General features: G+C 37.4%; 1 protein-coding gene across 3 annotated transcripts in view; it reads right to left on the bottom strand.

The window, feature by feature from the left end:
• The window catches only part of CNBD1 (cyclic nucleotide binding domain containing 1), a 506,340-nt gene that overhangs the window by 234,022 nt on the left and 247,266 nt on the right, over positions 1-25,052 (bottom strand). For all 3 annotated transcript variants that reach the window (XR_009490548.1, XM_025001902.2, XM_059874508.1), the window contains one exon: positions 116-261. Coding sequence is in view for 2 of the 3 variants with exons in the window: in XM_025001902.2 (XP_024857670.2) it covers positions 116-261 (146 nt within the window). In the remaining variant the exon portion in view is untranslated. The remainder of the gene's footprint in view (positions 1-115; positions 262-25,052) is intronic.

The raw sequence follows: 25,052 nt of genomic DNA on the forward strand, positions 1-25,052 counted from the left end.
ATCCAAACAGTACACTCTAGCATGTCAAGTGAAATTAAGATTACTCTGACGGAAAACTCAAAATAGTGATACACGGTTTGTCTTGCCAAATTTTCCTCCAGATTATTCAGTTTACCTGTGCTGCCTTTTATCCAGGTTTCAGAAATGACATTCTTACTAAGTACTTTCAGATGCTCATCAAGTAGTTGAGAGGTTAAATCTGGAATCGTTTTCAGCATCTTCCACACAATGTTGTGTTCAGATGGAGTCCTATGAATGGGCCTTAAAATAAAAAAGGTTGCATATTAAGAGACTATAGCATAAGTACAAAGAAACAGACCAAAAAATTCTTGATTTTTGAGTTTCCAAATTTGTTTATTCTTGTTTTTAAAATGATTGTTAAAGAATAAGTGATAGTGTTCTCTTTTGTCTTAATAATCTTTAAAATGTGTTCTTTCAAGATAAAGATGCACCTCCATGAAACTTTAAACTATAGGGTATTAAATAGTGCATTTACCTATTTAATAGAAAACTCAATGTTTCAGTTTTAAGATTATATCTCTCAGTATTAGTCATTATAATAATAATACCTTTTTAGACTGTAAAATGATTGATGTTTTAGCTATTATTTATTCTTTATTCTTTAAAATGCTATTACAGTCACAGCAAATGAATCTGTAATTTAACATTTGAGAATATAAATGTTAAGTTGAAAGATGCATGTGTAATTTTAAATAAAACACAGTTATCCTATGATAGATGATATTTATTTACTTTTCATTCAGTTCAGTTGCTCAGTCATGTCCAACTCTTTCCAACCCCATGGACTGCTGCACTCCAGGCTCCCTGTCCTTTATTATCTCCCTGAGTTTGCTCAAATTCACATCCCTTGAGTCAATGATACCATCCAACCATTTCATCCTCTGTCACCCCCTTCTCCTCTTGCCTTCAATCTTTCCCAGAATCAGGGTCTTTTCAAATGAGTCAGTGCTTTGCATCAGGTGGTCAAAGTATTGGAGCTTCAGCTTCAGCATGAGTCCTTCCAACACTCAGGACTGATTTCCTTTAGGATTGACTGGTTTGATCTCCTTGCTGTCCGAGGGGCTCTCAAGAGTCTTCTGCAACACCACAGTTCAAAAGCATCAATCCTTCAGCGCTCAGCTTTCTTTATAGTCCAGCTCTCACATCCATACATGACTACTGGAAAAACCACAGCTTTGACTATACGGACCTTTGTCAGTAAAGTAATGTCTCTGCTTTTTAATATGCTGTCTAGATTGGTCATAGCTTTTCTTCTAAGGAGAAAACATCTTTTAATTTCATGGCTGAAGTCACCACCTGGGGTGATTTTGGAGTCAAAGAAAATAGTCTGTCACTGTTTCCATTGTTTCCCCATCTATTTGCCATGAAGTGATGGGACCGGATGCCATGATCTTAGCTTTCTGAATGTTGAGTTTTAAGCCAACTTTTTCACTCTCCTCTTTCACTTTCATCAAGAGGCTCTTTAGTTCCTCTTCACTTTCTGCCATAAGGATGGTGTCATATGCATATCTGAGCTTATTGATAGTTCTCCTGGCAATCTTGATTCCAGTTTTGCTTCTTCCAGCCCAGCGTTTCTCATGATGTACTCTGCATAGAAGTTAAATAAGTAAGAGGACAATATGCAGCCTTGATGTACTCCTTTACCAATTTTGAACCAGTCTGTTGTTCCATGTCCAGTTCTAACTGTTGCTTCTTGATCTATATACAGATTTCTCAGGAGGCAAGTAAGGTGGTCTGGTATTCCCATCTCTTTAAGAAATATTCTTAAGAAATAGTTTTGAGTAAACTAGCATCCCATTTAACATCATTTAAAACTGTGTAATTCAGATGCAATAATAAAGAACTAGTATTCAGAAATGGCATGATATTATAACCAAATCCTGAAGTAAATGTCATTGATTAGCAATGAAACAGTGGATGAAAAGGAAATAATATCACAGATTTTAAAAACAGACATATGTTTTTAGTGTTAAGACATTTGATATGGTAATTGCCTACAATAATTTGAAAGATAGACCAAGTGCCTAGGAAACCTGTAGCTTCTCTGATAATAGTTGGGCAAAGCCAGAAAGTTACTGGGTTTTGTTTGCTCAGAGTTAGTTATATTATAATAATTCATGCAGCCATGAATTACTACCTGGGTAAAATTGACCAGTTATCAAGCTAAATGAAAAGGATTAGAGAAGATTCAGAAATGAATTGTGTTGTTAGATATATATATAATAGCCACATTTACCAATATGGATGAGTAGCCTAACATTTTTCATCAAATTGGAAATATTTGGCTATTCTCTCTTCAAATATTCTCTCTCTTTCATTTGTTCTCTCCCTCTGGGATTCTCATTGTGTTGATTCTGGTATACTTGGTGATGTCCCATAGGTCTGTCAGGCTCTGTTCATCCTTTTCATTCTTATTTTTTCTGTTCTTCTGACTGGATCATCTTAATATATACATCTTCTTGAAGTTTATCAAACTTTCCTTCTGCCAGAGCTAATCTATTGTTGAACCCTTATAGTGAAGTTTTTATTTGTTACTGTACTTTTAAACTCCATAATCTGTATTTGTATCTTTTTGTAATTTCTTTTAGCGATATTATCTATGTGGTGAGACATTATTATTCTCATGAGTGGGTGAAAGCGTTAGTCACTCAGTCATGTCCAACTCTTTGCAATCCCTTGGACTGTAGCCTGCCAGGCTCCTCTGTCCACGGAATCCTCCAGGGAAAAATACTGTAGTGAGTTGCAATCTCCTCCTCCAGGGAGTCTTCCCAACCCAGGGAATGAATCCGGGTCTCCTGAATTGCAGGCGGATCCTTTAATGTCTAAGCCACCAGGGTGTATGCCCTACGTGTGTGTGTGTGCTTAGTCGCTCAGTCGTTTCTGATTCCTTGCAACCCCATGGACTGCAGCCTGCCAGGCTCCTCTGTCCATGGGATTCTCCAGGCAAGAATACTGGAGTGGGTTGCCATGCCTTCCTCCAGGGGATCTTCCCAACCCAGGAATTGAACCTAGGTCTCCCGCACTGCAGGCGAATTCCTTACCATCAGAGCCATAGTGTGCAGCTAACTCTCTGTTCATTTCACTTATTCATCTAATACTTGTTTGGAGATTTTCTTAAATGCCTGAACTATTAAGTCACCCAACTTTTGCCAATGGGGAGGCTGTTTTCATGTTCTACTTTAATTCATTAGATACAGGTTCCTTTATTTCTTTGAACCTCTTCCTAATGGTAGATTTAAAATCTTCGTCTACTAAGTCTAACATTTGAATCTTCTAAGGGCATTGTTTGTTCTTGGCTGCTTTTTTCCCTACAAATGGGAGACACGTGTTATCTCTTTGCATGTCTTATAATTTTTGTTTAAAATTGAACGGTTTGGATAATGTAGCAAATCTGGAAATAACTTTTCCCCTCCTTCCCAGGGCCAAATAACAGCAAAACCCTATGAATGTGGTTTTCCAGGACACTGCTAGGCAAATCAGTGTAGCAGTGATCTGGCAGTGGGTTTTTAAGGTGCTTCTGAACAATCTGTCCTCCCAGAAGTTGCAAGGCTGCCAGTTTTCAAGACCATCGCAGAATTGGAGATGGAAGGGTTAAAATAGGTCAAGATAAAAAGCTACAAACTCTGCTGTTTGTCTTGAATAAATGCTCCTCATTTTGTTGCATGCATTTGATTAATTTCAGAGTTCTGAAAAAAAATTTGACAGTTTTTGCCAATATTGCATTGCTTGTATAGAGGAGCAGATATACAGAGGTCCTCATTTTGCCTTTCTAGGAGACCTGTACTCCATGCTGAACCTTAAATTCTCCAATTGATAGCAACACCCCTAATTTCCTCCCACAGCACAAAGTCAGCATAGATTTCACTCACTTAATGACAAGCAGTAGGAAGTACATGTGGCCCTGGTGGGTGGGACAATCAAAAACATTTGTAAAATAATATTACTAACAGAAGGCATTAAAAGAAATAAAGTTTAAAAGTCTGGAAGTCATCCCAAAATTATAACTATTAGTTTGATTAAAAAAAAAAAAAAAAAAAGAACGGGCTTATCATTTACATATTCTGACTGAAAATAAAAACCATTTCTTTTCTTCAACTAACATAATCTTACTCTGGAAATCCTATTTCTGATAAAAAGGATTTATATATTCCTGCTTTTCAGTTTAATTCCATCTTTCCTACCCAAGCACTCAAGAATTTTCAAATATTTGGAATGTCGTGCTTGGAAAATGAGCAAACGAGAGGGGCTGTAAGTCGCCTCGGGCTCCGATTACCGCTGCGCCTGCCTCGCTTGCGCTGCCCTGTGGGCACCTGTCTTTAGGGCGTCTGAGACTACACCCTGACAAACGATGAAATCCCAACATTTTTCAGCGCAGTCTAACACACACCCTTGTGTTTACTATCCTCAAAATGTTGGAATAAGATATTCAGTTTTGAAAACCTGACCTTCACTTCCTCTCTCTAAACTGGACTTTTCTCTTTCAACCTCTACATTTCTCTTCTGGCAGGAACTTTTACACACATCATACCCACTCCTTCTTACCACATCTTCCTGATCTACTCTGAATGTAGAAAAATTTCAGTGAAAGAAACCAGATAGACAAAAAGCAGACATTCATATATTGAGAGATGCTTCAAAAACTACAGTGTTCAAACTAGTACCACTAAATAGGGAGTTGTTTAATACTGCCATTCTTATCATTATCATTGTTAAGAATTATCAGGCCACTTGCAGTGGTGTTAAAAAAAGATTATCCCCTTTGCATGTTCATTTACTCATCTTTATTTCTATTTCTAGCCCCAATTCCAGCTGGTGACAAAAAGCAACATCTTAATATATTCCAAGTATTTCAGGCATTGCAGTTGCAAGCAAAATAATGATGTGATTTCTCTTCCATGCCTTGCTCTCCTGGCGATCATCTCAAACTTAGGAGCTTAGAAAGAGCCATGATAAGTAGGCCTGTGGCTTCTGATCACCAGCACCTGCATGCACTGGCATCTGCTGAACTCTGTTATGTGTAGCCATTGGCATTCACACTAGCATTCCCTGAACCTCTGTTTGTTTCAAGTTATAGGGACACATGATCTATACTGTGTAAAACTCTTGTTAACCTGTTGACTTTTTCACTCTCCACTAATTCATCATACTTCGTGCTGGTGAGAAGAGAGTTTGATCATTTTAGAAAACCTATCTGTGGCTGTGGGAAAGTGGTTAGTGTTCTCTTATGGTCTCTATACTCCTAACACTAATTTACTTAGATGTGTAGATGAAATGGAGCTTCTGCATTTTTTTTCAATTAATCTAGCTTTCCTAATAATCCCTAATTCACTAGGTTGAAGAGTAAAATAAGCAAAATTTCTTGCACTTGTTTATCAATATGACATCTTCTAGTCAATTTAAATATTGAGACTACACAAAGTTTAACTTCCAACACTGGCAGACTCACGTGGCCTTTTTAAAAAGATTTAGACTCTTTCATAAAAGTGCTTGTCTTCCATTGTTACTCCACTCACAACTCTTCTCCCCAAGAGGGGATTCAAGCGTATAAGAGGATTGACTGGGCCCTTGTAGCAGTGGCTAGAAAAGCAGTCAGACTCCATGTGCAGAAAATTTTGTTGAAGAAATATTATAAGTTAAATTAAAAGACACATAAATAGAGCCATTTAACTCGAGTAGGATGCTTGCCAATAAAATTGTAGTAAATCAGAACATGCAGGTGCAAGTAAATGGAGAGAGCAGCGGTGGAAAATGTTATATGAAGCAATATTTAAACTAAAAAAGAGGTTTACTTCCTTAAGGACACATAGTTAAGGATGATTAAAAAGAAATTGAAATACTAAAATATGCTAAGTGAAGAACAAATCATTCTAACACTCAATTACACACACACACACACACACACATAACAACAACAAAACTTGCAAAATATTTCCTGGAATCAGATTTCAGGAGGAATGCTAATTGCAAGAAAAATGTATTAAGGAAGAGTTGCCAGAAGGCCCATGAAGTTCTCTAAAATTGAAAGTAAACTTCAGAGAGGCTGATTAACTTTTTCTTCTCAGTGACTTATAAACATCAAAGAAAATATCTTTAGGTCCTGTCATAAAACAATTAATTTTTTAATTGGAAATGAAGATATTTGTTGGACAGAGCTGATTCATATAGTTAAAAAGCTGTCAAATTAAAGAGGAATTGAGATTATTCTGTCAGGCAATTTGAGTAAGAGCTATAAAGAAATCACGTTTTCTAATTAAAAGTACAATTTAGAAGATTAAAAACAATGGAACAGATCCTTGAAAATGTATATAAAAATTCAAATAGTTAGCTCCTTGTCAAGCCCTCCTGCAGTTTGAGTGCATATTTTCTTTCAATAATGGTTAAAAATATCCAACCAAACAGAAGGCACCAGGGAGCTCAGTCTTCTGTACTGTGGGAGACTTGGTATTCCTTCAGTATCCCTGAGAACTGGGGGGAAGCTTATGTTTCCTCAAGTTGCTTATTATCATTATCCCATTTTCATTGAATATTTAAGCTCTGATGTGGACATCAGAAATTTCTGTGGTCAGTATTGCTTTGTTTACTTTTAAATAACATCTTATTACCACATATGAGATTCAGATCATATGGAGAACAGATGACTATTTGTTTGCAATGTTTAATATTTTTACTAATGCTCTCAAGTGGTTTTATATATACATATGGATGGGATGGGGCTTCCCAGGTGGCGACCCAATGATAAAGAGCCTACCTGCCAATGCAGGAGACATAAGAGACACTGGTGCAATCTCTGGGTTGGGAAGATCCCCTGGAGTAGGAAGTAGCAACCCACTCCAGTATCCTTGCCTGGAGGATCCCATGGACAGGAGAGTCCGGCCGGCCGCAGTCCATAGGGTGGGAGAGGCAGACACGGCTGAAGCGACTTAGTGTGCACACAAGGATTGGACACGAGCAATGGTGTTCAAACACACACAGTCACAGAACACTTTGCTCAAACTAAATCTTACACAGACTTGTGTATAAATGGAAGCAGACCTACACTAGTTTACTGAATGGGAGGCTAGGTGAGTTTCCAAACGAGACCCAATTCTCCTCCTTCACATCTGAAGGAGCAGTGAGAGAGTCACGGGGCCAAAGTAAAATCACACAAAACCCAAGGTTCCTTTCAACGTGAATGTTCTATTATTTTATTTAGTTGATTGCCCACCATTTAAAAATTCTTTATGTTATCATAAATTACAAGGACTTATATTTCCTAAATCCAATTTCCTCCTTTTTAAAATAAGAAAATTGAGGCTTACGTATGTTAGGTAATTTGTTCAGGGTCATATAGATAAGAAACTGTAGAGTCAGAATTTTATTCCAGTAGTCTCATTCTGGATCCTTGGTTCCCATTCACTTAGCTAAACCTTCACTATAGTTGTTTTCATTCTTTTTTTTTTTTTTTTTGAGTTATTGGGTAATTGAGTAAGGGGAGGGACTATTCCAGGTGTTACTGAGCATGACAAATTATAAAGAATAAATTTATAAATTACAAAATTGGAACAAATGTATTTATTTAGGAAGGGAAGCTTATTCCTTAGTCCATAAGGACTTAAACTAACGACATAAACTAAGGGCTAAACTAAGATCAGGGCATCCGGTCCCATCACTTCACGGCAAATAGATGGGGAAGCAATGGAAACAGTGGCTGACTTTATCTTTTGGGGGGCTCCAAAATCACCATAGACGGTGACTTCAGCCATGAAATTAAAAGATGCTTACTCCTTGGCAGGAAAGTTATGACCAACCTAGACAGCATATTAAAAAGCAGAAACATTACTTTGCCAACAAAGGTCCATCTAGTCAAGGCTATGGTTTTTCCAGTGGTCATGTATGGATGTGAGAGTTGGACCGTAAAGAAAGCTGAGCACCAAAGAATTGATTCTTTTGAACTGTGGTGTTGGAGAAGACTCTTGAGAGTCCCTTGGACTGCAAGGTGATCCAACCAGTCCATTCTAAAGGAGATCAGTCCCGAGTGTTCATTGGAAGGACTGATGGTGAAGCTGAAACTTCAATACTTTGGCCACCTGATGCAAAGAACTGACTCATTTGAAAAGCCCCTGATGCTGGGGAAGATTGAAGGCAGGAGGAGAAGGGGACAGAGGACGAGATGATTGGATGGCATCAGTGACTCAACAGACATGAGTTTGAATAAGATCTGAGAGTTGGTGATGGACAGGGAGGCCTGGCGTGCAGCAGTCCATGGGGCTGCAAAGAGTCAGACACGACTGAGCAACTGAACTGAGCTGAGGAAGGGAAGCAAGGACATAAATTAAAAGTTTTAAAAGCTAGACAATTTCAAACATCATCAAAACCAGAAAAATAGTACAGAATTTTTTAATTAGTTGTATAAGTACATCTAGATAGTGGAGGACAGAGGAGCCTGGTGTGCTGCAGTCCATGGGGTCACAAAGAGTGGGACATGACTTAGCAACTGAACAGCAACAACAACTATTATATTTGCTATTCTAAATTTTTACTGTATTTCTTGCATTTTTTTTTGCCTATTTGTATGACACCAATTTTAAGTCATTTTTATTGAAAGAATAAAAATGAGCTTGATGAGTAAAAATTTTTTAATTTGTTCTCAATAATTTAAAAATGTTTTTTTTTAAACATTAGAATTCTTGTCAAATTTGGGAATATCTAAATCCACATTTGTTTCATGCGTGAGCCCTAAAATGTGAAAAGCTGTTCCATGCATTCTATTCTCTCTTGATACATTTCAAAGTATGCACCATTTGACTGCTCACATGTTTCTATTACCTGGTTGCCATATGGTGATGGTAATTCTGATCCAGTCTAGATGTTTTGGGTCCTCTCGGTGAGTGATAGGGTTAATGCAGACTGTCATTCATACACTAGAACAGTGAGCAGTAATAACCTGCATGTACAACAATGACTAAGAATCAAAAATTATATCCCATTAGACCAAAATGATATCTTTAACTCAATTCTCCCTAAACTGGATCCACACAGCACCAGAAGCCACTCCTATGCCAGGTGTCATGAATGTCAAGCAATGAAAAGAAAGTTGGCAGGCTAAGAGAAAACAAGCGATTAAAGTTAAAATATCTTACTTTTGTGAATTTTACAAAAATTTATGACCATGTGAATACATTTCTAAGGCCTCTCCCGGGGCTGTGGAAGGGACCTATGCTCATCAAATGACAAGCCTAAAGCTTCATTACCTTCAGGGTAAATCTACCTGTGAGTTAATGCCTAGTTATTAAGCAAAAGAAACAATAAGAAGAAAATAGCATCAATAATCAGACTGGATTAAAAACTGAAGTCTTTGAATCTGGAGTGAAAAGAGGTAGAAATTTTTTTAAGGCATGAAGGAGGAACACAGAGCAAAATAAAGGTATCAGCCTGAATTAAAGACCATGGTGAAATTTGCTCAGGTTTACAATTTGGGAAAAGAAAAACAAGGTTGACATTACAGTGTGGATTACCAGCTGGGAGCAGAATACCGGCGAGTCTATTCCATTTGATTATATCTGTCCCTAGGGTCCCCACCTGGTGCGCCAAGGAACCCCAACACATGCTGCGACTTGATGGCGTTATGTTTGGAAATGCAAAAACATTTTTTCAGCTAAAATTCCTGGGTTTTAGCAAGAATATAACATTTGATCCAATGTTCTGTGAACCACAGATTATTGGGATAAAAAAACTCCAGCTGAAAAGGTCACTTTAATTAAAGGATGCACACACTCATACCCTTGGGCCTCCTTACTCATTTTAAAGGCATTATTTGTCAAAGGAACAAAATTATTTAAAACAGTTAAATATGTGATTTTCCCCAAAAGTCATTTATTTTTCTCCATTTCCCCTTTATGCTTTCAACTAATCCAGTATAAAATTATTTTCATGGAATCTAGTGTGTACCAGAATTTTTCTTGAATCACTGATTATTAATATGCACATCACCTTCTGTCTGACTTCTCATTTGAATTGCCTCATCAGTTAAGGATGAATGAACAGAATAACAATTTATTTTATTTGATCATCCAAATTCAGGTGACAAGTGTTGATCATTATCAGTTTTTCCAGAAATTGGGTTTGGTCAGTCATGAAATGCAGACACCAGAGTTACAGGATGGTTTGGGCTTTCTTTGCTATTCTTAGACACTGTTGAAGATTAAAAGATCAGTGACAGCAACTTTAACTCTTCTTTTCAAGCTTAGAATGTATATATTATAGAAAATAGAGAGTTTTTTTTAAATGTGTCTTCTTTTTGTCTGGAGAGGACGAGTAGGGCTTTTCCTTGTGGTGTGAAAAAAATCAAAAGATATGTACCTCCAAGATAAAATAACAGATTTCCTATCATTTCTCAGGGATGTGATTAAAGAACATACTAAACTAATCTGCTGATTGAAATTTTTTAGAAGAAGCAGGTCATAAAACAAGTTTCAAAGAACTTAATTTATATTTCTTTAGGAATCCAACACCAAATTAGAGAATTTTGAGACCCTTCATGACATTTCTTTAACAAAGAACATTTCTTTAACATCTTTCACAGACTTGGTTCCTAAGACCCGAGTGGTTAACAGTAGCCACACAAAAAGGGCGTAAGTAAGATCTCAAAATATTTCAAAAGTCACCTATAATCTCACTTCCTAAAGTGCTCAGGTTCAATAAATAAGATAACCATGGATTACCAAAATGCACAGAGGTTTAGAACTTAGAGGTTTAGAACATTTCCCTGGAGAAGGAAATAGAAACCTACTCCAGTATTCTTGCCTGGAGAATCCCATGGACAGAGGAGCCTGGGGGACTATAGTCCATAAGGTCACACAGAGTCGGACAGGACTGAATCGACTTAGCATACATCTTTTGTCCTTACACGTTTGAAAGAGCTGCTTCCGAGAAACAAAACTGATGTGATGGATTTTTCTGTAAGAGAGACTGACAAGCAATTTTACTGACAGGAATCTTAATTATTCTCAACTTAATCACCTACTTCTCTTCTTATGCTCAGAGGAATGTAATGACTACATGTTAAAATCAGAAGGCAAACAGCAGTTTCTACCCGTATTTGGATTTTGTTTTTGGTCAGCTAAAAAAGAGCCCATGTTATCTGATCATTCATTCATTTTTTATTCAGCAAATAGCATTGTGAAATGGTTGATTTTTAGATATTATTCTAAATATCGGCATTTTTGTTCATTAGTCGCTATGTCATGTCAGACTCTCTTGTGACTCCATGGGCTGTATCCCACAGGCCCCTCTGTCTTTGGGATTTCTCAGGCAAGAATACTGGAATGGGTTGCCATTTCCTCCTCCAGAGGATTTTCTTGATTCAGGGATCGAACTCATGGTTCCTGCATTGGCAGGCATATTCTTCACCACTAAGCCACCAGGGAAGCCCAAATATTGGCATCATACAACAAAGAAAAAGACAAATACGTTCCTTATCTTCCACAACATAAAATACAGTAGAGAAGTTAGATATTAAAGGAAACATATGACTGTGGATTGTAGGCTTCCCTGGTGGCTCAGATGGTAAAGAATCCACTCACAGTGTGGGAGAGCCTGGTTTGATCCATGGGTTGGGAAGATTCCCCTGGAAAAGGAAATGGCAACTCACTCCAGTAGTCTTGCCTGGAGAACTTTATGGACAGAGGAGCCTGGCAGGCTACAGTCCTTGGGGTTGCAAAAACTTCAGACACTACTGAGCGATTAACACATGGCTATGGAGGGACTTCCCAGGTAGAGAACCTGACTGCCAAGCAGGAGACGTAAGAGAAGCAGGTTCGATGCCCGAGTCAGGAAGATCCTCTGAAGGAGGGCACAGCAACCCACCCCAGTATTCTTGCCTGGAGAATCCCATGGACAGAGGAGACTAGCAGGCTACAGTCCATAGCACCACAGAGTCGGACATGACTGAAGCGACTTGGCACGCAGGAACACGTGGCTGTGGAACTTCTGTAAAACTGCTATGAAGGGTGGAGCACTGTTCTGTGGAAAGTAATACAGACCTACCTAGTCTAGTCGGGTCCAGAATATTCCAGAAGAATAAATTGGGCAATGGGGAAAGGGAGGATACCAGTGTTGAAGGTATAAGGAATTTCATGCCCAAAGGTCCAGAGTCAAGTATTCAAGAAGACTGGTAAAGACACTCCAGACAAATCAGAGCAGAGAAGGCAAAGGAGGAAATAGGACACGAAATGAGGCCAAAGTGACAGAAAGGTAAAATCCTAGGGGCATGGTAAACTCTGTTAAGAATTTTAGACTTTGCCATAAGAAAAGTTAAAGTCATCCAAAGACTTTCATTATGAGTAATAACTACAGGGATTTGCATTTTTTTTTGCTCTGGCCATACAAAGGAAGATGGATTAAAACTAATGCACTGAGATCAGTGAGAAGGCTATTACAGCAGATTGTACAATTTCATCTAGCAGGCCGAGTTTTTAAAATCAGTTTGGAATATATTTAGTGAGTTTTACGGGTCAAGAAAAAAGCAGTGTAATTCAATCTCAAGAAGACTCCTCCACTGGAATAACACTGGTATCCAGCAGTATTATCACTGTCATAACAGGAGAGACTTCTTTTGTCAGGATGCTGACTAGTGAGACCACTTTAAAAGTTTTCCCGTCCAAACAACTGTGACTACATTTCAGTTACTGTCAAAATGCTAGCCAGAAAAAATAAAATATAAGAAATGCCCTATTATCCTCTTTAACATATACTTTAGAGTGTACTCTTTCCTTATCTAATGTTAGGATCAAGGAAATAGACAAACAAATTTCATTAGGTTAGCTCTAACATTTCCATGATCTGAGGGGAAATAAATGCTTAGCAAAGTTTCAAGTAGTTACATGTGTCAGGTGGATGGATGAGTAGGTATTTACATAGGTATAGACATAAATATATATATTTATATATATAACTGTATTTATTTATATGTATATATAGATATAAATATATATATATATATAGCTGTATTTCAGTATCTATCTGTAGCTTATATATCTACTTATCTGAAGTAGATGTATATATAGATATTGAAATAGATAACAAAATTTATATCTATGTCTAACTGAAATCTATATATTTGAAAAATATACACATATCTTTAGTTAGCTACTGAAATATACTATTTTAAATATTTTAATTTTTTAAAATGTTATTTTTTTTAAAACTGGTAACAATGACAATATGGAGAAAATCCTTTAGGTTGGCATTGAATAAAAGAAATACTAAAATGCATGACGTTGTTAGTTATGTACTTCCTTATTTGTTTTATGGAAGAAAAAACTTTGACACTGGAATTGATTTTTTTTTAATTTGTTTTGCTTTTTGAATTGATTTCTTTAAACTGAAGAAAACTGTTGTTGTTTGGTCCCTAAGTCATGTCCAACACTGAAACCTCAAGGACCGCAGCACACCAAGCTCCTCTGTTCTCCACCATCTCCAGAGTTTGCTGGAATTGATAGTCATTGAGTCAGTGATGTTATCTAACCATCTCATCCTCTGCTGCCCCTTTCTCCTTTTTCCTTCAGTTTTTCCCAGCATGAGGGTCTTTTCCAATGAGTCAGCTCTTTGCATCAGGAGGCCAAAGTATGGGAGCTTCAGATTTAGGATCAATCCTTCCAATGTATATCCAGGGTTCACTACCTTTAAGACTGATTTCATTTCCTTACAGTCCAAAGGACTCTCAAGAGTCTTCTCCAGCACCACAATTCAAAAGCATCAGTTCTTCAGCGCTCAGCCTTCTTTGTCATCCAACTGTCACATCTGTATATGACTACTAGAATAATCATAGCTATGACTATATATACCTTTGTTGGCAAAGTGATGTCTCTGCTTTTTAATACACTGTCGGTTTGTCATAGCTTTCCTTTCAAGAATCAATTGCCTTTTAATTTCAATGACCTTCCTCAGTGTCTTTGGAGCCCAAGGAAATAAAATCTGTCATTGTTTCTACTTTCTCTCCTTTTATTTACCATGAAGTGATGGGACCAGATGACAAGTCAGGTGGTCTGGTATTCTCACTTCTTTAAGAATTTCCCACAGTTTGTTGTGAGCCACACCGTCAAAGATTTTAGCATAGTCAATGTAGCAGAAGTAGATGTTTTCCTGGAATCCTTTGCTTTTTCTATGATCCAATGGATGTTGGCAATTTGATCTCTACTTCCTCTGTCTTTTCTAAACCCAGCTTGTACATCTGGAAATTCTTGGTTCATGTACTGCTGAAGCCTGTTGGGTTTCGAGCATAAACTCATAAGATGCAAAATGAGCACCGTTGTATGGTAGTTTGTACATTCTTTGGCACTGCCCTTCTTCAAGATTAGAATGAAAATGAACTTTTTCCAGTCCTGTGGGAAATTTGCCAACATACTGAGTGCAGCACTCCAACCCACACCTTTTAGGATTTTAAATAGCTCAACTGGAATTACATCACCTCCATTAGCTTGAAGTGAAGTGAAGTGAAAGTCTCTCAGTCTCTTTGCGACCCCATGGACTGAGTCCATGGAATTCTCCAGGCCAGAATACTAGAGTGGGGAGCCTTTCCCTTCTCCGGGGATCTTCTCAACCCAGGGATAGAAGCCAGGTCTCCCACATTGCAGGCAGATTCTTTACCAGCTGAGCCACAAGGGAAGCCCATAGTAATGATTTCTAAGACCAACTTAACTTCACACTCTAGGATGTCTGGCTCTAGGTGAGTGACCACTCCATTGTGGTTATCTGGGTCATTAAGATCTTTTTTGTATAGTTCTCTTGTTTATTCTTAAGACCTCTTTTCAATATCTTCTGCTTCTGTCCTTATTGTTTCTGTCCTTTATTATGCCCAAACTTGCATGAAATTTTCCCTTGATATCTCCAATTTTTTAGAAGAGATTTCTAGTCTTTCCCATTCCATTGTTTTCCTCTATCTCTTTGCACTTTTTATTTAAGAAGGCCTTCTTATCTCTCCTCCTGGAATTCTCTGGAACTCTGCTTTCAGTTGGGTATATCTATCCCCTTCTCCGTTGCCTTTAACTTCTCTTCTTTCCTCAGCCATTTGTAAAGCTTCCTCAGACAACTGTCATTTTGCTTTCCTGCATTTGTTTTTCTTGGGGATGGTTTTGGTCACTGACTCCTGTACAGCGTTATGAACCTCTGTTCATAGGTCTTCAGGCACTCTGTCTACCAGATCTAATCCCTTGAATCTATTTGTCACCTTCACTGTATAATCATAAGGGATTTGATTTAGGTCAAAGGGGATCTTGATTATAAGATGCCTTATGATTTTAAGGGATCTTGACCCTCAAAATAACCTGAATTTTGCAATAAGGAGCTCAAGATGTGAGTCAGCTCCAGATCTTGTTTTTTGCTGAGTGTATACAGCTTCTCCATTTTCAGCTTCAAAGAATATTATCAACCTGATTTCAGTGTTGACCGTTTGGTGATGTCCATGTGTACAATCATCTTTCATGTTGGAAAGGGTGTTTTCTATGACCATTATGTTATCTTGACCAAACTCTTTTAGCCTTTGCCCTACTTCATTTTATATTCCAAAGCCGAAGTTGCCTGTTACTCCAGGTATCTCTTCACTTCCTCCTTTTACATTCTATTCCCCTCTGATGAAAAACACATCTTTTCTTTGTACTAGTTCTAAAAGGTCTTGTAGATTTTCCTAGATCTGGTCAACATCAGCTTCTTCAGCATTGGTGGTTGGGGAATAGACTTGAATTACTGTGATGTTGAATGGTTTGCCTTGGAAATGAATCAAGATTATTAAGATTGCACCCAAGTACTACATTTCAGACTCTTTTGTTGACAATGAGGGCTACTCTATTTCTTCTAAGGGATTCTTGCCTTACACTACAGTAGATATAATGGTCATCTGTATTAAATTCACCCATTCCCATCCATTTTAGTTCACTGATTCCTAAGATGGTCACTTTTGCTGTCTCCTGTGTTGAGCACATCCAAAATACTTCATTCATAGACCTAACATTCCAGATTCCTGTGCAATATTGTTCCTTACTTCATCAGACTTTACTTTCACCTCCAGACACATCCACAGCTGAGCATCGTTTTCACTTTGACCCAGCAGCTTTATTCTTTCTGAAGCCATTATTATGTGCCCTCTGCTCTTCCTCAGTAGCATATTGGAGATCTCCTGACCTGGGGGTTCGTCTTCCAATGTCATATCTTTTCCCTTTTCATTCCATCAGTGGGATTTTCTAAGCACAAATACTGAAGTGGCTTGCCATGTCTTCCTCCAGCAGACCACATTTTGTCAGAACTCTCCTTTATGACCCAACCATCTCGAGTGGCCCTGAAAGGCATGGCTCATTGTTTCATTAGTTACACAAGCCTCTTCACCACAACAAGACGTATATAAGTATTGAAATATATAGTGAAGTTTATATCTATTTGATCAAAATCTATATATTTGAGACTATATAAACATATCTGTAGATAGCTATTGAAACATAGCTATATAACTATTTCAATTTTAAAAAATGTTACTTTTTGAAGGCTGGAAATAAAAATGACAATATGGAGAACATCTGTTTGGTTAGGCTTTGAGGAAAAGTAATACTGCTCTATATGATTTTGTCTTCCCAGGTGGCACTACTCATAAAGAGCCTGCCTACCAAGGCAGGAAACACAAGAGACACGGGTAAGATCTTCCATTCCTGGGTAAGGAAGATCCCCTGGAGTAGGAAATGGAAGCCCACACTCCTTGGTGGCTCAAACAGTAAAGAATCTGCCTTCAGTGCAAGAGACCTTATTGCATGCATATGTGTGTTTGTATGTATTTTCTTTTCTTGTTCTTGACGGTGATCTCCTACTAGACTATACGCAAATAAAAGCGAGGTTTTATTACATTCTGTATTATTCGTTGTTCAGTCACTAAGTCATTTCTGGCTCTTTGTGATCCCATGAACCGCAGCACACCAGGCTTTCCTGTCTTTCTCTATCTCCCTAAGTTTGTTCAAACTCATGTCCATTGAGTTGGTGATGCCATCCAACCATCTCATCCTGTTGTCCCCTTCTCCTTTTGCCTTCAGTATTTGTGGACTAAATGACTTATTTTGAAGGGTTTCCCAGGTGGCTCAGTGGTAAAGAACTTCGCCTGCCAATGCAGGAGATGCAGGAGACATGGGTTTCATCCCTGGGTCAGGAAGATCCCCTGGAGAAGGAAATGGAAGCCCATTCCACTATTCTTGTTCAGAAAATCCCAAGGACAGAGGAGCCTGGTGGGCTATAGTCCAGGGACTTGCCAAGAGTCAGATATGACTTAGCTACTGAGCACAATGAATTATTTCACATGTTCCTTAGCTACTTCTGCTGCTAATAAATTCCCCAAGTTATTTTCAGGCCTCATGACTATCACGGAGAAGGCAATGGTGACCTACTCCAGTACTCTTGCCTGGAAAATCCCATGGACGGAGGAGCCTGGTAGGCTGCCGTCTATGGGGTCGCTGAGTCGGACACGACTGAGCGGCTTCACTTTCACTTTTCACTTTCATGCACTGGAGAAGGAAATGGCAACCCACTCCAGTGTTCTTGCCTGGAGAATCCCAGGGACAAGGGAGCCTGGTGGGCTGCCGTCTATGGGGTATCGCAGAGTCAGACACGACTGAAGCGAATTAGCAGTAGCAGCAGCATGACTATCAATTTGTGTAAAGCAAGTGAATTTTGCTTTAATATTTATCATTACCACATTGCAGTTATATCTTCTCTGTATACCTTCTTGTTGCTGTTATCCGGTTGCTCAGCCGTGTCTGAGTCTTTGTGACCCCATGGACTGCAGCACTCCAGGCTTCCCTGTTCTTCACCATCTCCTGGAGCTTTCTCAAACACATGTCCATTGAGTTGGTGATGCCATCCAACCATCTCATCCTCTGTCGTCCCCTTCTCCTCCTGCCCTCAGCGTCTTTTCAAATGAGTCAGATCTTTGCATCAGGTGGCCAAAGTATTGGAGTTTCAGCTTCAATGTCAGTCCTTCCAATGAACACTCAGGACTGATCTCCTTAAGGATGGACTGGTTGGATCTCCTTGCAGTCCAAGGGACTCTCAAGAGTCTTCTCCAAACCACAGTTTGAAAGCATCAAATCTTAAGTGCTCAGCTTTCTTTATGGTCCAACTCTCACATCTGCACATGACTACTGGAAAAACCATAGCTTTGGCTATATGGATATTTGTCTGCAAAGTAATGTCTCTGCTTCAACAACTACCCAAATTCATTCAATATAAATCCAAACCATTTTTTTGTTATAATTATTCTCAGAGCTGTCTTCTTTCTAATATACTAGAAAGATATTTTTATAATACATTCAATTCTACTACAGTATAAGACTTTATAACTTTATTTACTATAGCATCAATTAATTAAGGAATATGAATTGCATTATCTCATTAATACTGGTTGCTATGTGATTAAAAAAGGATGTTAAGACGTATGGGTAGTAAAACTTTGTGCCATGTGTTTTTATAAAGTGTGTAATAAGAATGATAAGCCGCACTGTGTTAATATTTTGACCATGGTTTTGGGAAAAAAAAAAAACCATATTCTTCATTATCAGCACTGGCTTTGCTCAGTAACATGGTAAGATTTAGAATTAAGAAGTTTTGCTATTTAAAATAATTCCATATTGAAGTTACTATAGAAAAAAAAACTCCATTATTTTGAGGGTAAAATTCTCTAAGTCTCAATCGTTCTCCCATTGGAACAATGATTTCATAAAATGATTTTCAACATTGTGAGGTTCTTAGGAAAAAACCGTTTTCATAGCAAGAGTATATTCTGAGGAAGTAGCAGAGCTAGCCATGCTGTTACAATTTGGGTCATGACAATTACTTCTTAAGTACTCCCTTCTACATTTTTACTTCCATTTTATATCCCTATAATGTTTCCTTCTCTCTCTATGGAAAAAAATGAATATACATGATAAGAATAATTATAATAGCATTTGAATAATTATTAGCATTCAAGAATAGCATAGTTAATAGCATTCAAGAATAATTTGAATAGCATTTTGACATTTTCAAAACAGTTTCACTTATACTGTTTCATGTAATATAACAGCAGCACTGTAAATTCCAATAGTTGGTTTTCTTATTATTTAATGAACATGAGTAGCCTCAGATTTCAAGATAATACTGATAGCGTCAGTGTCAGATACAGCTTAAGCCAGAGATCATTTTCCTCTGTCCTGCCATTCTACATGAGAATAGAGAGATAACACTTTTAAAAATTGACTATTGTTTATGGTTATCTTTATTTTTCATAATTTATTAATGCAGCAATAATAAGAAGAAACCAGTAATATCTGCTGTATTTTGTACTGCAAATATTCATTTAAAGCTGAAAAGTCAGTAAATATTAATGTAAGAATGATAAAAAAGTAAATTTTAACCTAAGTTAACAAACTGACTTAATCTTTGACAGACTGAATTCAGTGCAAGCATGATTTAATTAAGCTTATTACTGAACTAGATATTCAAATAATTGAAGACTAAGGGAACATAATGAAGAAATATAATGACATTTTCTAGATGAGTAAATCACAATATTTTCATCTAGAACTGTCATGTGGAGCTAAATTGGAAACAGAAGCAAAAAAAAAAAAAAAAAATGCCCCGTGTATGTAGACTTACCAAAATACCTCCCATATTTTGAGTCAAGTGGAAAATGTTAATAAAAAAGTCTATAATAAAACCCATGAGTGAATATAAAACCCTGCATTGCTTAATCTGTTCACACACCATTGTCACACACCATTGTCAGCCTTCATAAATCCACCTAGTAGGGACCCGATCACCCAGTGGTTCAGAAACTGTGAGCAGATGGAAAATAACAGTACTTGTCATTGAATAAAAATGAAGAATCATAAAATAAATCAAGAAAACACATCTATTTAAAATTCTGATATTTTGTTCATCATAGAATTTTGCATTTATTTTTATTTTTCAAAATTTTTGCATTAAAAATATTTTATCTTGACTACTGAGATTTTTGGCACATGCTCTGGCACCTCCTCTGAATCCCAGCCCTGTCAATCCCAGGTACATTGATAAGTATCACCAACAAAACAAGACTGAAAAGCTTTAACTATAAATTGAAATATTCTACCTCAAAAACAAAAAATGCAGGTTATAGTACACCAGACATATTAGGTTAATGAGTTCTTAAGTCAGATTTCCAAATCTAAATTTTAAATTCACCCTTAAGCAACATCACAAGGATGATTACTGTAGCCTAGTTCATAGAATATGCCTCTCAACTGGGAGATTGCTGTTAGAAATACTAGAGATACATTACACAGAATTAACTCTATAACCATAAAGCTGGCAACATTTTCATGATATAGAAGGTAATTGAGAAAAGCAATCCAAAGTGCCTCAATATTATCACAATATTGTAAAATAATAATAAATCTTTCTGATCATATAAATATCTATATAGCAATGTGTTAGTATTTTTTTAAATCATATTTAAGGAGAAAAGGTGGAAAGAAGCCAAATTTTTAAATGACAGTTTACAATAAATGTCCATACAAAGCATGTATGTTTTGATTTCTCTTTATAAAAGCATAAATATGTTTGAATATGATATTAAAGACATATTTGAATGAGTGGTCACAGAAATGTTAATGGTGATAATATCAAAGTTGTGGGATTTAAGGTAAATATGTTTTATGCCTAATGTTTCCAAATAATACTGATTTTTTTCACAAAGAGCATGCATTATTTATGCTACCAAAAACTTAAAATATTTTATAAGATCACATAACAGCTACTGAATTTAAGCTTAAGAAAATGACTTTACAGATTTTGTTAAAAATGATAGACTGAGCATGGGCTGTGATTCTCTTAGTAATAAAAAATAAACATTAAATACATAATTATATACTCTGTTGAAAAGGGAAAAATATTGTGTGTGTGTGTGGTGCAGATACAGAGATCCTGACATTGGTTGTCAATGGGAAACTTCTCTCAGAGAAGAATATTTAAGGATAAACAGAAGTATGAGGAGGAGCCACCCATAAATTTTTGCAGCAAGAATAGTTGGAAAAGGGCTGCCCAAATGGAAATAAGCTTATTTTCCAACAATTCTTGTCACAAAAACTTATGGATGGCTCTTCCTTATATTTCTGTCTACCCTTAAATATTCGTCTCTTAAGAGAAGTTTCCGGTGAACGACCAGTGTCGGGAGCCCTGCATACCCACCCCCAACAAAATGCATTTTTCCTTTTTCAACAGAGTATATAATAATGCATTAAATCTTTATTTTTTTATTACTAAGAAGGATTTTGGGGAGGGAGACCCAAGAGGAAGGGGATACATATATACATATAGCTGCTTCTCTTGTCCAGCAGAAACTAACACAGCATTGTAAAGCAACCACACACTAAAAAAAAAAAAGAAAAATAAAAGAAAGAAGCACACTCGCAAAGATCAGAAATCCTGAGGAAGAGAAGAGAAGCTGACCAGAGACTGGAGCACCAAAGAAGAATGAGAAGAGCTGACTTTCAAAAGAGTGGGCAGGACCAGGTCCCCCAAGTCACTCGTGGACTTGTTAAGTTTAGTTTTCTTTTAATTGTTTTGTTTTAGATTTTATTAGAAGAGAAATGGTACATCAGTAAGCAGATTTAACTGGAGAGCCAATGCAATTCAGTTTGTGCTTTGAAAAGAGCATTCTGGCAGCTGTGTATATAACAGACTAGAAGGCAGAAGTAGCAGAGTCCAAGAATCTACAAAGGAGGCTATCACAGTATCCAGGTGGCAAGTTGATCAGAGACTGATGTCAGTGTGAATGTAATGAAGCAGACAAAATCAAGATGTATTTTGGAGACAAACCTAAAAAGACTTACCAACATGTGGTGTAAAAGGGACAGAAATTATTAAATATAATGCTTACATTTATCACTTCAGTGAATCTTGATCTGACGTATGGTGAGAGAAGGAAATGGAAAATAACTCTAGAGTCATTGACAGTGAGGCAGGTGGGCAGTAAAAACCGAGAGTTCTATTTTGAGTATGCTAAGTAGGAGATGTCAAAAAAGACAGTTCAGTACCTGGATGCAGAGCATGAAGAAAGGTCACAGTTAATTTCTTTATGTAATCTCCCAATGGCTAAAAATTTATTTCATTTTACAAGTTTATAACCTTTGACTTAGAAATTTCACTTGCAGAAAGTTATAGCTAGGAAATAAAAGTGTGGCTATGAATTTGTTTACAATAATTATATCATCAGATCAGATCAGATCAGATCAGTCACTCAGTCATGTCCGACTCTTTGTGACCCCATGAATCGCAGCACACCAGGCCTCCCTGTCCATCACCAACTTCTGGAGTTCACCCAGACTCACGTCCATCGAGTCAGTGATGCCATCCAGCCATCTCATCCTCTGTCATCCCCTTCTCCTCCTGCCCCCAATCCCTCCCAGCATCAGGTCTTTTCCAATGAGTCAACTCTTCGCATGAGGTGGCCAAAGTACTGGAGTTTCAGCTTTAGCATCATTCCTTCCAAAGAAACCCCAGGGCTGATCTCCTTCAGAATGGACTGGTTGGATCTCCTTGCAGTCCAAGGGACTCTCAAGAGTCTTCTCCAACACCACAGTTCAAAAGCATCCATTCTTCGGTGCTCAGCCTTTTTCACAATCCAAATACATAATAGCAAAGAAACTAGGTGAATGTGCATAAATAAGAAACAGTACTACAAAGAAAAGTCAGACATAATTTGGTGACTTGTTAGTTTTGCATGCTAGGAAACAGGATTTCAGAATGATTCTTCGGTTTGCAACCTGTTTTGGGTAAGTAATAACTTACTTACCCAAAAATAACAAGAAATTTGAATAGAAATGTGGATTGTTTTTATTAAACATTAATATTGAAGTCCCAGTAAAAATTGTCCACAGAGTCTTAAAACTGTGGGACTTCTATGAGTCAAGATTAAAATTTGAGAAAGAAGTTAAAATTATGAAAAATCAGAAATTTTAATTTCCAGACCTGCAACTTAACTATATCAATTTGATTACTCAAATTCTTCTAAATAATTTATAAATTTCCTTGCAACTTTAGCATACTGAACAATATTAAGCATTAAAATTTAATTTAAAATATTCATTGAGTTTCTACAATGTGGGTCAGTGTTTAAGGATGTTTTTTTTTTTTTTAATATTCCTGTGGTAAGTATATGTTTTTTCTTGGCTTATTTCCTTTTATGCAATACCTACTTTAGCTTAGACTCAGAAAAAAAATCCTATTCCTGAGTGAATATGTTCATATCCCCCTTAATGGGGATGTAAATTGGCGCAGCCACTATGGAAAGCAGTATTCAAGTATCCTCAAAGTTTTCAAAATAAGTTACAATCTAATCCAACAATTCCACTTCTGGGTATTTATCTGAAGAAAATGAAAACACTAATTTTAAAAGATATACCCATCTCTGTGTTCACTGCAGCACTTTTTGCAAGACATATAAACACCCTAAGAGTCCATCAATAAATGAACAGATAAAGAAGAGGTGGGATATTTATATTGTTGTAGTTGTCCTTCAGTTGCAAAGTCGTGCCTGACTCTCTGCCACCCCATGGACTACATCGCACCAGGCTTCCCTGTCCCTCACTATCTCTGGAGTTTGCTCAAACCCATGTCCATCCAGTCGGTGATGCCATCCAACCATCTCACCCTTCGTCGTCCCCTTCTCCTCCCTCCTTCATTCTTTCCCAGCATCACAGTCTTTTCCAATGAGTCAGCTCTTCACACCAGGTGGCCAAAGTTTGGATCTTCAGCTTCAGCATCAGTTCTTCCAATGAATATTTAGCTTTGATTTCCTTTAGGATGGACTGGTTGGATCTCCTTGCTGCCCAAGGGAATCTCAAGAGTCTTCTCCAGCACCACAGTTTGAAAGCATCAGTTCTTTGGCTTTCAGCCTTCTTTATGGTCTAAATCTCACATCCATACATGACTGCTGGTAGAACCATAGCTTTGACTATGTGGACCTTGGTAGACCAGATGCCATGATCTTAGTTTTCTGAGTACTGAGTTTTAAGCCAGTAAAAACTCTCCTCTTTCACTTTCATCAAGAGGCTCTTCAGCTCCTTTTCACTTCTGCCATTAAAGTGGTGTCATCTGCATATCTGAGGTTGTTGATACTTCTCCTGGCAATCCTGATTTTGGCTTGTGATTCACCCAGTCCGACATTTTGCATGATGTACTTTGCATTTAAATAATCAGGATGAAAACATACAGCCTTGATGTACTCCTTTCCCAATTTTGAACTAGTCCATTATTCCATGTCCAGTTCTAACTGTTGCTTCTAGACCTGTATACAGGTTTCTCAGGAGACATGTAAGGTGGTCTGGTATTCCCATCTCTTTAAGAATTTTCCACAGTTTGTTGTGATACACACAGTCAAAGATTTTAGTGTAGTCAGTGAAGCAGAAGTAAATTTTTTTGAAATCCCATTTCTATACGTGTGTGTGTGTGTGTGTAAATATTTATATGAAGTGGAGTGAAAATTTCAGTCATGTCCGACTCTGTGATCCCATGGACTATACAGTCCATGTAAATAAGCACTGGAACATTACTTAACCATAAAAAGAATGAAATCCTGCCATTTGTGACAATATGAATGCACCTAGAAGATATTGACCTAAGTGAAATGTCAAAGAAAAGCAAATCTTATGTGATTTCACTTTTATGTGGAACCTAAAAGACAAAACAAATGAATAAACATAATCAAACAGAAACAAAGTCATAGATACACAGAAGACACAGGTGGTTGTCAAGAAAGATCAGTATGGGAAGGAGAGAAATCAATCTGTGAGGGAGATTAAGAGGTACAAATTTTGTTACAACATAAATGAGCCATGGATACAAAATGTACAGTGCAGAGAATATAGTCAATAATTCTGTAACATCTGTGTGTAGTGACAGATGACTAGGCTCATCACGATGATCATTTTGTGTGCTAAAGTCACTTCAGTTGTGTCTGACTCTTTGTGACCCCATGGGCTTTAGCCCTCCAGGCTCCTCTGTCC

Source organism: Bos taurus, chromosome 14, assembly GCF_002263795.3.
Source record: "Bos taurus isolate L1 Dominette 01449 registration number 42190680 breed Hereford chromosome 14, ARS-UCD2.0, whole genome shotgun sequence".
Taxonomy (NCBI): Eukaryota; Metazoa; Chordata; class Mammalia; order Artiodactyla; family Bovidae; genus Bos; species Bos taurus.